The 14002-nt window shown below is 36.6% G+C and overlaps 1 protein-coding gene across 1 annotated transcript; it reads left to right on the forward strand.

Moving 5' to 3' along the window:
- Positions 1–199: 199 nt before the first annotated feature.
- LOC104540103 (myosin-binding protein C, cardiac-type-like) lies at positions 200–9048 on the forward strand (the record flags this gene model as incomplete). The annotated part of the gene is made up of 6 exons (XM_010183829.1): positions 200–395; positions 3386–3525; positions 4287–4446; positions 5003–5139; positions 7609–7795; positions 9020–9048. Coding segments are annotated over 6 exons (831 nt in total), but the record flags the coding sequence as incomplete, so codon positions are not given.
- Positions 9049–14002: the final 4954 nt, after the last annotated feature.

The following is a 14002-nucleotide window of genomic DNA, read 5'->3' on the forward strand; positions in this document are numbered from 1 at the left end:
TCCCTAACGTTCTGTGATTCTGTGAAATACTTGTCTCCCAGAAAACAGAAATCGGGAAGTATTTAAAGAGTTTACTATCTCAACTCTGCATATTAAATCAGGCTTTCTAGACTTACAGATAACTAAAAAAAAACAAAAAAAAGAAAAACGGAAAACTATTATAGCCTAAAAAAAAACCCAAACCTTTCTTTCTCTTCAGGGTAAACCAAGACCCAAAATCATCTGGATGAAAGATGGACAACCTCTAGACTCTAAAGATGTGGGAATTCGGAACAGCAACACGGACACAATCCTTTTCATCAGAAAGGCAGAGCTTCATCACTCAGGAGCATATGAAGTCACTCTTCAGATAGAAAACATGACTGATAAAGTTGCTATAACAATGCAAATCATAGGTAAGAACCTGACAACATCAAAATTAAGCATACCATAGAAAACAACGAAGAGACCATACTGAGGCGATCAGAGATCCAACTGCCTCAGAATCCCTTCTCTGACAATGGTCGATAGCAGATGACCAGGACAAAGCTCAGAGCAGGGCTAGCTTTATTTTCCTAGCATTTTTTCCCAGATTTAAAATGATCTGTGTCCTAGAGACTTTTGGAGGGAGAGGAATTATCTGTGTGTCACATAGCTCTTGAGGGATTTTTTTCTTGCATTATTTTATCCAGTTAGTTTTTCAATCCAGGTCTAGTTTCAGAATCCAAATATCCTTTTGTAAGGAATCTCAGTTTAAGTTCATCTACATCTACCTCTTTGGTTTGTTTTGAGTCTCTCTCCTGATAATCTCATTTGATGTCCATACAGTTTTGTAGCAGAAAAAACCATTAATGATCATTTATTCACCTTTTCCATGCTATTCATGATTTTATAGCCTTCAGTCTCACTCTGCTCAGTTAACTCTCTCAAGATTTAGACTCTTTGTTTGTTTATTTTCAAAAAGACACCATTCCATATCTTTTATCAGCTTTATCACCCTTCTTTCTACCACTTTGAGAGTGATAGAAAGAATTTGACCGTTCTGGTGTTCTTGGGAATAGCTGTATTTTCCTCAAGGTAGGAAATACACGTTCTGGAATGGATATACACTTACTGGGTTTCTTCAGCAGATAAGGGCAGTGAAGATAAAATCATTGCACTAATATACCTCTACTGTTCCAAGAATTAGAAATTACAAGAAGACACAGTCCTCTGAATTTGGAAAATTCACATTTAATGCCTTACTGTGTTAAGAGTGTCTACTAGCTTGAGGCTTAGTGGAGGCTTATTCTGTATTAGACAATTTCTAGTCTCCTCTCTAGTGTCATTTTAAAGGAATACACTGCCAAAGTTATCGTAGCTTCCCTCAGGATTTTGTGAGATATATTCTGAGATCTTGCGTACTCAGATTTCATTAATGTTGATCCAGAGCTCTTCTATTTCTCTTCATTACAGCTCTATGCAACATGCTTGATAATTTTCCTTTTGTTTCTGTTTCCCCACACTTTCACGCTGTCACCCAAAGTTTCCTCCAATATATCAATACATTTTTGGAATATGTGGCCTGGCACAAAAAGACTATTTAATCATAACTCCTAATGCTTTGGAATTAAAGCTGTAATGCTGACTGTATTCTGCTTAAAGTTTTACAAAATAATGCTGGCAGAGTGGGTGTGCAGTGGTGCCAACTGCAAACAAAAAAGGCATGACAAATTGAAGCAAATATGTGTTAATACCACCAGCTGCTTCTGCTCAAGAGTATGGCTGCAGTTCTGCAACTGTAAAATAAATTAATGGCAGCTAAAACAAAGTAATCCCAAGAGACTCAAATAAAGGCGAGTAGTGCACCCTACACAGCAAAATACCTTTCTAAATCTGGTTAGTGCCTCTAGATTCTAGCACATTGCTCTTACAGCATAGTAATAATTATCCTCCTCCCATCATCTGGTACTGTAGGAAGCCATAAAAAATGCAAACGTGCCATTATCAAAGCAGTATTTCATGTAGAAGATGAATGGCTGAAAAAAAGCAACTAATCTTATTACACAGATTAAAATATGTCAGTGTTGGAGGACAGGTAGTAAACACTTCAGTTCTTGGATGGCTTGCTCAACTGAAAGGGAATAAGTAAATTTCATTTAAATCCTGGCCAAGAGAAAGGGCTTGTAACATATGCTTCTGCAGCCAAGGCATCTACTCTGATTCTTGGTTCTGTCACTCCTTCATCAGAACTACCTCTTTCCATTTCTGCCAACAGCACTTTTTGCTCCCCAGATTTTATATTCTTTTGGCAGGAGAGAAATATGGGTGATTCAGGCACTCTTTCTGTACTACTAATAATGCTGCAGAACTGTATGCTGAAAAGCCAAGGCAGCTTTCAGAGATACTATAACTCAATCAGCAATCTCTTTAGGTGTCTGTTCATCAGCTAACTGCCCTTGGCAAACATCCACTTGACAAAGACGAAATGGTTGTAGCTAGAGCCTTTATCTTTTTTTGGAGTAAGCCAAGAATGCAAAAGATCTGATTCAAGCTATTTTGAATGATCCCAAAATATCCTTCTCTTAATGACAAGATCACCTACCCAGACCTAATGGTCATCTCCCCAGAAGGTCCTGTAACTGTGAGCAACAATCTAACATAACAAAAGGGGAACTAGCATCTTAAACAGACAGTAGCATTACTTAATAAATCTAATCTAAATGTTACAACATTTGACTAAACAAAATCGGTATAAATATGAATGATCCTTAAAAGAAGGAAGAAAGAGGATTAATATAATTTTATAATATATATTCTTCTATGTATTTCCAGGTATCTTAAAATACACATAGACTTCTGTATCTCTCTGAGAGTTTGTTTTTTTTCTAGTTATTACAGAGAAATGTCACTAGTGGGCAAGCTAACAAGCAATGAGACAACAGGAAAAAGGTATATTCCAAATGGCCAGCCTTTCTTAGGTGCAAGGGATATATACCTTTATATAATCCTTATTGATTATATTACTCTTAGTGTACCTAAATGGCTGAGAAATTTCACTGAAGTAACAAAGCAAGTAATAAAACTGTAGTAAAAAAGTTAATCACAACCAACCAAACACATCAAACCACTTATTCCAATTTAAGGAAGAGTTTGTCTAGTTCCTGTGTTACCAATTCTACCATGTTGTCTATTTCTCAGTAGGTTTCAGGCTTCTCTGAAGAGTATTAAGAAGGTATTTGAAAATTTCCCAGCTTTCCTGTTTACAGTTTCAACTTCACACAAATGAAGTGTATTGCTATGGAACAATTATAGATTGCTATCAAGTTCTAATTTTTCCCTGCATGGGAGGAAATTACAAAGCTCTTAGATCTTGAATCAAAAGCTAAGGTTTCGGGTTTGTTTTTTTTCCATGTCTCCTCTGCAGACAAGCCTGGTCCTCCTCAGAATATAAAGCTAGTAGATGTTTGGGGATTCAATGCAGCCCTGGAGTGGTCACCTCCACAAAATGATGGCAATGCACAGATCTTGGGCTACACAGTCCAGAAAGCTGACAAAAAGACAATGGTAAGAAATTGCACCATGTCACTGACTTTGTATGGAGTTTAAGCTACTACCTGCTCTGGGAACACAGAGACTTGAGGAACACAGCTGAATTCCTGACTCTCTGTTCTGTGTCCAAGGTGTTCTATGGCATATTGTAGGCAGTGAAACACTGAATAATAGAGTCTAAAAAGAATCAAAATGCTGAGAATAGAAATGTATAAAATGCCTGGTAGAAAATGTAAAAAGGGAGACCTAGCCTGCCCCATCTCTGGTGGTGACTGGACAGAGAGATCTACTCAGAAGGTGGAATTATATTTTCTATTTGGAATTATATTTTTCATAAATGCAGGGAAAAACTGAAGGGGAGGGAGGAAGAATCTGAGATTTGAACTCAGATGCTAGGCATACTAGGGTATATACTGGGAGAGGTATGTATGACAGTCAAACGTCTTGCTCATGGAAGTTCCCATCAAGAAGTCATGTTCTGAGGACACATCCTGTATCAGGTTGCCCAGATATGAGTAAGGCTAAAATGTAATTTTTTTTTCCTCAAAATCCAATTATTCGTACATCTATCACACCATCCAGAAAATAAAATAAAATGAAATAAAATAGATCAGCTGATATTCATGTGGAAGCAACATAATATCATCTCACAGGCCAGTGTTAAATATCTCTCTACCCTGTCTTTTCCTTGTAGCAAGAAGGATTTCTCCATACCAAAACTAGCACCATGCCTGACATCTCGTAGCATCTTTCTAAACAGTGTAGTCTTGTTACAGGAATGGTATACTGTTTTTGATCACTATCGTCGCACAAACTGTATAGTGTCAGACCTGATTATGGGAAATGAGTATTTTTTTCGAGTCTACAGTGAAAATCTGTGTGGACTGAGTGAAACTGCTGCAACCACCAAAAATCCTGCCTATATCCAGAAAACAGGTAATATATTCTTCAAAACAAAGATCACAAAAGTTACTAAGTACCAGAAGTAATAAATTGGTAAATGGAAATTACAGTATTACCAGATGCACCTTTGGAGCTGTTTTCAATATTTAGTAACTAGCTCTTATAAGGTATTTTAGCATCAAGAGCTCTTATCTAGGCAGATCTCCTGTACTAAAACGAACATTTGTTCAAAAATATTTAATCACACGGCCTTCCTAAACTATATTATTTTAAGAAAATAAGACAACTGGGATGTTATATTTTCACTCTGGGGTTAAAAGTTTAAGACGGCTGTGGTGAAGACTTCCCCTGCAGACATACGGTTTTCATTTTTTTAGCCAAAAACCCATGATTGCCAGGACCTTTAACTAAAGCATTAAACATGAGATGTGTTTCAGAATGAAGTGAATTTAAAAATTTGTTATATTATAAATGCCATAGCTTGGAAGTTTCTCTAAAATGCACAGGCAAACTAAATGACAAATAAATTGTACACAAGTCAACAGAATCGAAAACACAGTTCTTACTATTTTATTTCTTTGAATTGCAGGCACTACTTATAAGCCACCTAGTTACAAAGAACATGACTTCTCCGAACCTCCTAAATTCACTCACCCTTTAGTAAACCGTTCTGTGATTGCAGGATACAACACCACACTCAGCTGTGCTATAAGAGGAATCCCCAAGGTACAGATTTCATCAACTGCCATTGGTACTGTTGCAACAAGCCCAGATGCTGTCTTAGAATCCCCGCCAGTTCAGTGTGACTGCAGTGTGACATGACTATGTTAAGAAAAAGTAAAGGTCACCCAATTATTTCCCACCTCTCTCATAACCAATGCTTAACCCTAATGCACGGTGCAAATGTTTGTGCGGTTGTACACAGAACTAGCAGGGCAATACAGCGAAGGAGACAGAGGAAAAGACAGTCATTGCTTATGGTAACACCAGGCCATTGAAAATGTACCATGTGCACATAAAGTCTACTCACTGAAGAAGGTAAACAACAAAAAAATTAGTATTTTCTCACAATGTATATTTTGTTCTCTTCAGTCTTTCAAGAAAACAACAGGTAATGTAATATACTGTTCCTTTAACCTAAGTGATACGCAGGAACATCAGTTTTTCTGTTGTGTCAATACATCCACATATCTTTTTGAGAGTCTGAGTTATTTTGCAAAATTAGCTAGAGTAAGATCTGCTGTCATGTGTGAAGTTTTGGGGCTTTTATTTAATCTCACAGGAATATTTTCTTAGTCTAAATATATTTGTTGCACTCTCTTCAAAGAGAACAAAGAGATGTACTTTTTTGTTAATCAGGAACAAGCCATAAAAACTGTATCAGCTAGGAACTAAATTTAGGTTTCTCAAAAAAGGGAAATAGGCTTTTTGTCTGCAGTGAAGGAATTTACCATATTATGACATAATCTTGTCATAAATTTAAATTAGTACAATCTCAAAAAATGCAGTATCCTTTTCCCTTCCCCTTCTGGCTGCTTATTTCCAACTCCTCACCCTTTCTTATGCCTGATAGCCACACAGCAAAACATGTAAGATAATTGCTCAAAGTTCAAATTAACTAAAAATAATTTTAAGAAGGAGTAATTTGCTACATTTCATTGGATGAAAAGGAGCTCCAGAAAAAAGTCAAATATAAAAAGGAAGCATACCCATGTAAACAGCTGCAAAAGAACATTATAGAAGAAATACCAGCAATTGTAGGCAAAATCCATGCTCAAGTAGCTGCCTCAGCTTAAATTCATCAAGAAATGGCAGTATTAGTAATGGTACTGCCTCTTGGTTAACTCACATTTTTGTGCACCTGTATCCACTTCATTCAGTTTCCATGGTTTCAAGAAGATTCTAAGAAAAACTTTATATTTTACAGCTGTTAAACACAGTAGTCACAGGCTTTTGAATGTGAGCATGATAGCTCTTCCCTTCACATTAGCTTGAAGGTTTCAAATAATCTTCATCCTAATACTCTTAAAGCAGATTTTCCAGATACATTTCTGTACTTGCATTGCCAAATTAACCTTAACAAAAGGTTTCTGTACCTACTGCAGAACTCAGCAATAGGTCTTTTTCACAGAGCAGCTTATGTTGATAGAGCTTTCCAATTCTGAATAACTGTAGAATATCAAACATACTAAAGATCAGATCTGTATGCATTAAAAAGTTACCACTTCAAGCATAGCCAATATTCAAGCCCTGGTAGCAGTGTTGAAATAAAAGACATATACCTAGAAAGATAAAGAGGCCGTAGAAAAAGAAGCAAAAAATCTTGAGGCAGGAAAGAGATCAGCTGATAACTTTAAATTAAGCATGGCAACTGGGATGCATTGAAACTCTAAGAAATTAGAAACTCTGTAAGTGCAGTAGTTTTATTTCTGGGGGGTGAAAAAACAGAGATATTCTGAAAATAAAACAGATAAATGGAGAGCTTGGTCTTCTACTCTATAAAGCCTATTTCTTCACTATATGTACTAACAAGTTTCAAATAAACAAAAGCAGTTTGCTTTATATCAGATGTTTCACTTTCAAAATTTCATTTATAAAAATTAAAGGCACATTATCAAGTACTGGAAACAAAACACAATGGCTTGAATTGGTGCAGAGCCAACCACTTGATTGCTCAGCTGAAGCCAACTGGAACTTTATTTTGAAATTCCTGAGCTTGCTAAAGAGATGCTAAATGGTTTGGAAAATAATTTCCCAGGACAAATCTTGTCATCCCAAGTTGGCCACCAACATCCATGGACGTTTATGACACTTCTGCCCTAATAATCTGTGCAGTTTAATTCCCCTTCTGTAAGATGCCTTAGCATTCTAATTTATTTTAATAAGTACAATTAAATAACTCCTGAAGGGATGTTTATAGGGTTGTTTTAAAATTTCAATAAAATAGGCTACAGACCTACATTCTCTGCATGCTGTTTGAAAGTTAAAGAAAATAGTGAACATCTGAATTATTAGTTTCATGAGTTTGTATTGAATGAGAGGTTCCTTGAAAAATTACTAACACTGCTATGTAATACATAGCCCTCATAATGCATAAACCTTTGATGATGAGAAGCTAAAGTAAAGCTGTAAGATCAGCCATAAGTCTTCCATTTTCTACCTTCTATTTTAAAACTCTTCTTTTGTGTTCTTCAGCCAAAGATATTCTGGTACAAAAACAAAATGGATCTCTCTGGGGATGCCAAATACCGCATGTTCAGTAAACAGGGTGTGTTGACCCTGGAGATCCGGAAACCCACTCCATTTGACAGTGGCTGTTATACCTGTAGAGCTGTTAATGAGTGTGGTGAAGATGAAATAGAATGCAGACTGGACGTCAGAGGTAATCAGATTAATCTTATGGATAACACTAATACTGCAATGAAGAAAGAGTAACGGACAGCTAAAAAAACCCAACAAAACCAAAAAAACCTCAGTTTCTCTTTATCTAACCCTGACTTCTTTGGTTGTGTATAAAAAGTTTGTTAATGACACGCACAAGCAAGACTGTGGTTTTCATTCTAAACAGTTATGATAGAATTAGGCTACTTGCTAGGTAATACATACCTGAAAGTGGACAATTATTATGCTTCTGACTTGGTATTTCCAGAGAAGATATTTAGCACCAGAATGGAGGTCTATCTAAAAGCACTACATTGTGGATAATTTTATTATCTTTTTTGCCATACTCTGCAATTAAGCAAATAGTCATTAACCACATGTAAGAGGTAGTGCATGCTACATCACAAACATTTTTCAAACATTGATAATTTATTTGATTGTCAAAAGGTCCAGGGAAAAAAAAGTCACGTGTTTAGAACACAGTAAGAAATATTGACTAAATATTTTTGGCAAAGCTGCTACTAATTTATCTGTTTGTCAATACAAACCTATATAGCACCACTTTAAATGCTCATCAAAACCAGAAAAAGCTGTGACCTGCATAACAGCCAATGATGGAGATCTGCCTTCAGCATGGCAAGCCTGAATGTATTTCTACACAGCACAGAGTTCAGTGTTTTACTCAGTGCTAAGTCAGGAATGTGTACACAGTACACCTTGCAGTGCTGGGCACCGGTATCCTCACTGGGGTCTTGGCAGCAAGCAATTTGGCAGCATTCAAAACCTGCCTGAAGGCATTCCTGTGTGACCTACTCTGGGTGATCCTGCTCTGGCAGGGCAGTTGGAGTAGATGAGCTTTCAAGGTCCCTTCCAACTCCTAATATTCTGTGATTCTGTGTGATTCTGTGATAAGTACAATAATAGACTCAGGGTAGGAGTTCTGAAATGTCTAGATGATCTACGCAGCAGCTTATTAAGACATGCTACTTTCAGGTCAATGGCAAGCCCAAGCATTTCTGTTCAGTGCTGTACTGCACAGTGTAGACATGGCTCAAAGATTAACATTATCATCTTCTGAAGCCTGCCTTAGGAACATTAAATCTCCTTGAAATTATCAGATAGAAGTAATTACTATACAGCTTCTGTATTTTACCTTCAGCATCAAGTCTCAATTTAAAATTAGCATCCTTTAATGTCTGATTATATCTTATTTTTCTTTCTCCAGCACCTCAGTAAAACTCTGAATCTTGATTCATCTGCAAGTGAAGGTAAGAATCAAAATAATTCAGCTGGATAAAGGAGCAATGGCTGTTTATTAGATATAAGATTAGGTGGTCATTAAGTTGGAGACTTTATGGAATTTTTTTAATGTTGGCTGGGGGTGTGTGCTTGTTTCGATTTCTGTTTGTTTTCTTTTTCAATAATGATACTAAGATCACATTCCTGCAAGGTAATCTATTTGGTTTATTTTAAAGTCAGGATTCCATGGGTTGTAATCTGTAATATCCTGTGCCAGTGTCAAAATCTGTAAGAACACTAATTAGATATATCAATATTTCATTGATTTTTTTTCTTAACTCGCTACAAGCACTCCTTCTAGGAGACTGTTATTTATTAAAATAGAGCTAACTGATATCAATAAGCCATGTGAATTACTTTAACCAAACAAGTAGAGTTAAAATTACAATGCATCTAGAAGTATAATGTACATTTTGGACTTTAAAAAGTGAAATAGCTGTAATAAAAAAATCAGGTAATGTATTTGACAATAAATCTTTCTCCCCATTCTCTGTTTCAGCATTGGTATGGAACTTGAAAAGAATGAAAACAAAGAAATTAATGAAGGATCATTTCAGTTACATTTAGGAATCCTGCTCATCTTAAAGGTCATTTAATAGATGTGTACTAGGAGGTCACAGTATCTTGTAGTGTCCTGCTTACTCAGCATACTTTCAGATACTATTTCCTCTTTTCACATATCCGTTTTAGTAACATTGCCCCTGTCTCCATGTGAAGAAATTAAGGGAAATCAAGATAAAACTTTCCCCCATTACATAAACAATGTGTCTCTGAAAAAAACACCAAATATTGCAATTATGTGCAAACCCAGTCCGTTCCTAATATCTGAAATGAACATAAATTGTCCACTCCTACAGTTCTCCCCATTTTCTCTTCTCAGAATTGATATTCTTCATAAGAAACAAGTAGCTCAGAATAATGAAACACTGACAAATTATTCGTAATATTTAATCACCTTTTGTTACACTGATCTGGGCACTACAGAAAGTGACTTTCATTCCTACTGCTTTTAACACCAGTGCTTGAAATATCCACTTCTGTGCTCTTACGGAGATCTTTGCAGGACAATGTACGAAACACACCATTTGGGAATCTGTGGCTTAAGCTACCATTCTGCTTTATATAGAAAATAGTTTCTATTTGATAATTACTCACTACTGGTTTTCTAGCTTTTAAAAAGACACCAGCATAGAATTCCAGTTGTTAGATGTTCCTGAAACCAGTCATAGACATCAAACTAATCTACAGAGATAATTTTGTGCATCAGCTGAAGCAGTAAAAGATGTAGCAAGGAAGATTATCTCCACAGAAACAAAAAATAAAGTCAAAACAAAAAGCTTGTGATGAATGCAATAAAATTACCATCATCAAATATTACTGAAGGCTTTTGAAAGTCTATGAATGGTATGTATGTATGTATGTGTGTTTGCACATGTTTTTTTCTAATCAAATGACACAATAGCACTTCTGGCTTCTCACCTACTAGTTTGTGTAGTATTTGGAGTGGGGTTTTGTGGACCTGCAGTAGCTGTTAATAATTTCTGGCTGGAAAGGACTTCTTTCATGATCACAGTACAAGAGAAGGTAGGCAGATGAAATTAATCCAGAAAGCATCACCTTTTGGAAGAATCAACACAAAAGAACTGAATTAATACTACTTCCCTGCCTCCAACATGCTAGTTGAGATGGGAAAGCATTGTCTGACATAGCATGTTAATTGTACTAAATGAGCAAATACATCTTCATAATAAAAACACTGATGGTAATGAGAGGTGTGTTTTGATTATTTTGTTATGGTATCAGAACAAAGAAAGGTACTCTTCCTTTTTGAGACCACGGAAGAAGTCAGGAAAAAGGAAGACTTTGCCTCAGTTGAAGAGAATTAGGTTAGAGAATGATTAAGTAAACTGGACATCTACAAATCCATGGGCCCCAATGGGATGCACCCATCTGAGGGGGCCGGCGGAGGCCATTGCTAGGCCACTCTCCGTGATCTTTGAAAAGTCCTGGAGAACAGAATAGGTGCCTCAGGACTGGAGGAAATCCAATGTCACTCCAGTCTTCAAAAGGGTAAGAAGGAGGACCTGGGTAACTACAGGCAGTCAGTCTCACCTCCATCCTTGGAAAGGTGATGGAACATCTTGTTCTTAGCCACATCTCAAAGCATGTCAAGGAAAAGATGGCATCAAGAAGAGTGTGGCCAGTAGGTCAAGGGAGGTTATCATCCCACTCTACTCTGCCCTGGTGAGGCCACACCTGGATTACTGTGTCAAATTCTGGGCTCCCCAGTTCAAGAAGTATAACAAACTACTGGAGAGAGTCCAGCGCAGAGCCACTGAGAGGATGAGGGGACTGGAGCATCTCCCATATGAGGAGAGGCTGAGAGAGCTGGGTCTGTTCAGCCTGGAGAAGAGGAGACTGAGGGGGATCTCATCAATGCTTATAAATATCTAAAGAACAGGTGTCAGGAGGATGGAACCAAACTCTTCTTGGTTGTGCCCAGTGAAAGGACAAGGGGCAGGGGTCACAAACTGGAACACAGGAGGTACAGCTTAAACATAAGGAAAAACTTCTTTACTCTGAGGGTGACAGAGCACTGTACAGACTGCCCAGAGAGGTTGTGGAGTCTCCTCTGGAGACATTCAAAACCCACCTGGACATGTTGCTATGTGATCTTTTCTAGGTGATCCTGCTCTAGCAGGGGGCTTGGACCAGATGATCTTCAGAGGTCCCTTCCAACCCCTACCATTCTGTGGTTCTGTAAAACCAAAGTCAATTTATCCAAGGTTAACATTTGTCTGTTGCACATTGCTATTATTCAACAAATAAATAAAAAAGATTAAAAATATGTAAACAAGTTTACATTGTTTTGTACTTTCATTTTCTGAGCAACACTACAATTTAAAAAAATAAGGCACAGACCACACATAAAAGTCAGAGACATTCCATACTATAAGGAACTTAAGACCAGAATGCAGTGGACTGAGAGGATCATCCCAGTATCTGTGGGACAATGTCTACTGAAAAGCAGAGACTGAATTGCAAGAGCTTAGATTACAAAGTACAGTTTACCCTAAGGAGAGTTAGGTGCTATACCAAATACATTCTATTATCAGCAGGGTGTTACACAAAGACAGTAGACTTTCATGCTGTAATAGGGTACAATACTGAAAGGGAACAAAAATAAATCAAGAGTCACTAAAAGAATGGCATTTTCTGCTCAGTTCTTAGCTATTCAACATGAGTAAAACTTTTTTGGGAAGATCAGTGCTTTCACAAGTGAACATTTATTTTACCCCTCAGCTGCTAAAAAGCGTTATACTGCAAACTGGTGCTTTCACTAGATGTTAGTCAATATTTTTTTCATGAAATTTAATTGCCTACGTGGTCACTAAGTGTGAAATCCTAAAATACGAAATAGATTTTCAGAACTCCAAATTGACTTTCTATTGTTTTGAAGTCCCCAAGCTAATGACAATCAAAGAAATGCCTACTCAAAAAAAAAAAAGGCCAAGATACAAGAACTTTATGCAGGGTAGCACCAAATAGTTAGAATCTATTTCTATGGGGTTTTCTAAGATAACGATGTGTTTCTACATGAAAAACACAAATTAGTTTTAACTTCCAAAACCTTCAATGACAAGGAGTGAACCAAATCCAAATCTGAATAATTATCCAAGAAAAAAGCACACTCTAGTGAGGTTTCTAAAAATTATTCCTAAAAATTTGAATTCTGAAAATTCAAAATGCTGACCACTCCTCACACACTGAAAATAGGAAAAGGAGGAAGGTGTGCCTGCAAGATCTGAAATTTCTGTGATTAGTTCTAGAAAGGTCTTCAGAAAATTTTACATGTTTATTGATGTTTTGCAAGCATATAGTATCGTCATTTATCTGTTCCAGGCCTGATATTGATCCTGAATGAATAGTTCACTAATTGTCCATTAATTCCATATTGTTAATAGATAAAGAAATTGCTTTCATCCCAATCTCATTAAAACTACATAGACTGAGCAGTTTCTCTCAAACCTAGCTGGCTAGGAACAACACAGTATCTCACAATTTTTCCCATCACACCTGAAACGCTACTTAACCAATGATGGTTTTAATTATCTTCTCCTGCATGGGATCTCCCAATGTAAAAACATCTCTCAAAATCATGGCAAATATTCTGACCTTGTAGTTGTTAAGCACTGTTAGAAAGAAGTGTGCAAGCTAAAATCAATTGTAAAAATGTTAACATGGGCCACAAAATTAAGAAATTCTTATTTACCGGCATTCTCTTTTAGCATACTAAGGGCCTTTCACAGCTGACAGCAACTACTATCAGTTTCTCCTGTTTTTCAGCACCATTGTGTAAATCTTATAAGGAAACAATGTTTACTTGCTCCTGGCAATGGGAAGCTTCACTTAATGCTCTTTATAAAAGCCACAAGATGGAATTAAACTGTCAAATGCAAGAAAATCTTACTGGAACTCCTCATTTCCTTTAGTTACTCGAGATTGCCTTAGTGCTCAAACCTTGACCATTATTCTATGAATAAAAAAAATAATAGCAGAATAAGTTAATGGTTGACCAATGCTTCATAAAATAGGAAGAAAAAAAAAACAGTGTATGAAAGCCAGGGGAAATAAAATTCAAAAGCCAAAGCATGATATACATTAAGAAAACAATCTTTTTCTTCAAACATAACTTCTGAAAGATTAAATATCACCTCCTCTGAGCCTATGTCAGCTATTTTCTTACTAATTTGATTTTAAAGCATTACCCAAATATTTCTTAAAAGGCACAAAACGGAGCTTCTCTTCATGAAGATCACAGACAACCTCAGAGCAGTGATGCAGGTTGTTGTTTTTTGTTTAGTTGGTTTTTTAAATAAATAAATAAAAATAAATAAATAAATAAATA

The sequence above is a fragment of the Mesitornis unicolor genome, unplaced genomic scaffold (assembly GCF_000695765.1).
Source record: "Mesitornis unicolor isolate BGI_N332 unplaced genomic scaffold, ASM69576v1 scaffold29844, whole genome shotgun sequence".
NCBI lineage: Eukaryota > Metazoa > Chordata > Aves > Mesitornithiformes > Mesitornithidae > Mesitornis > Mesitornis unicolor.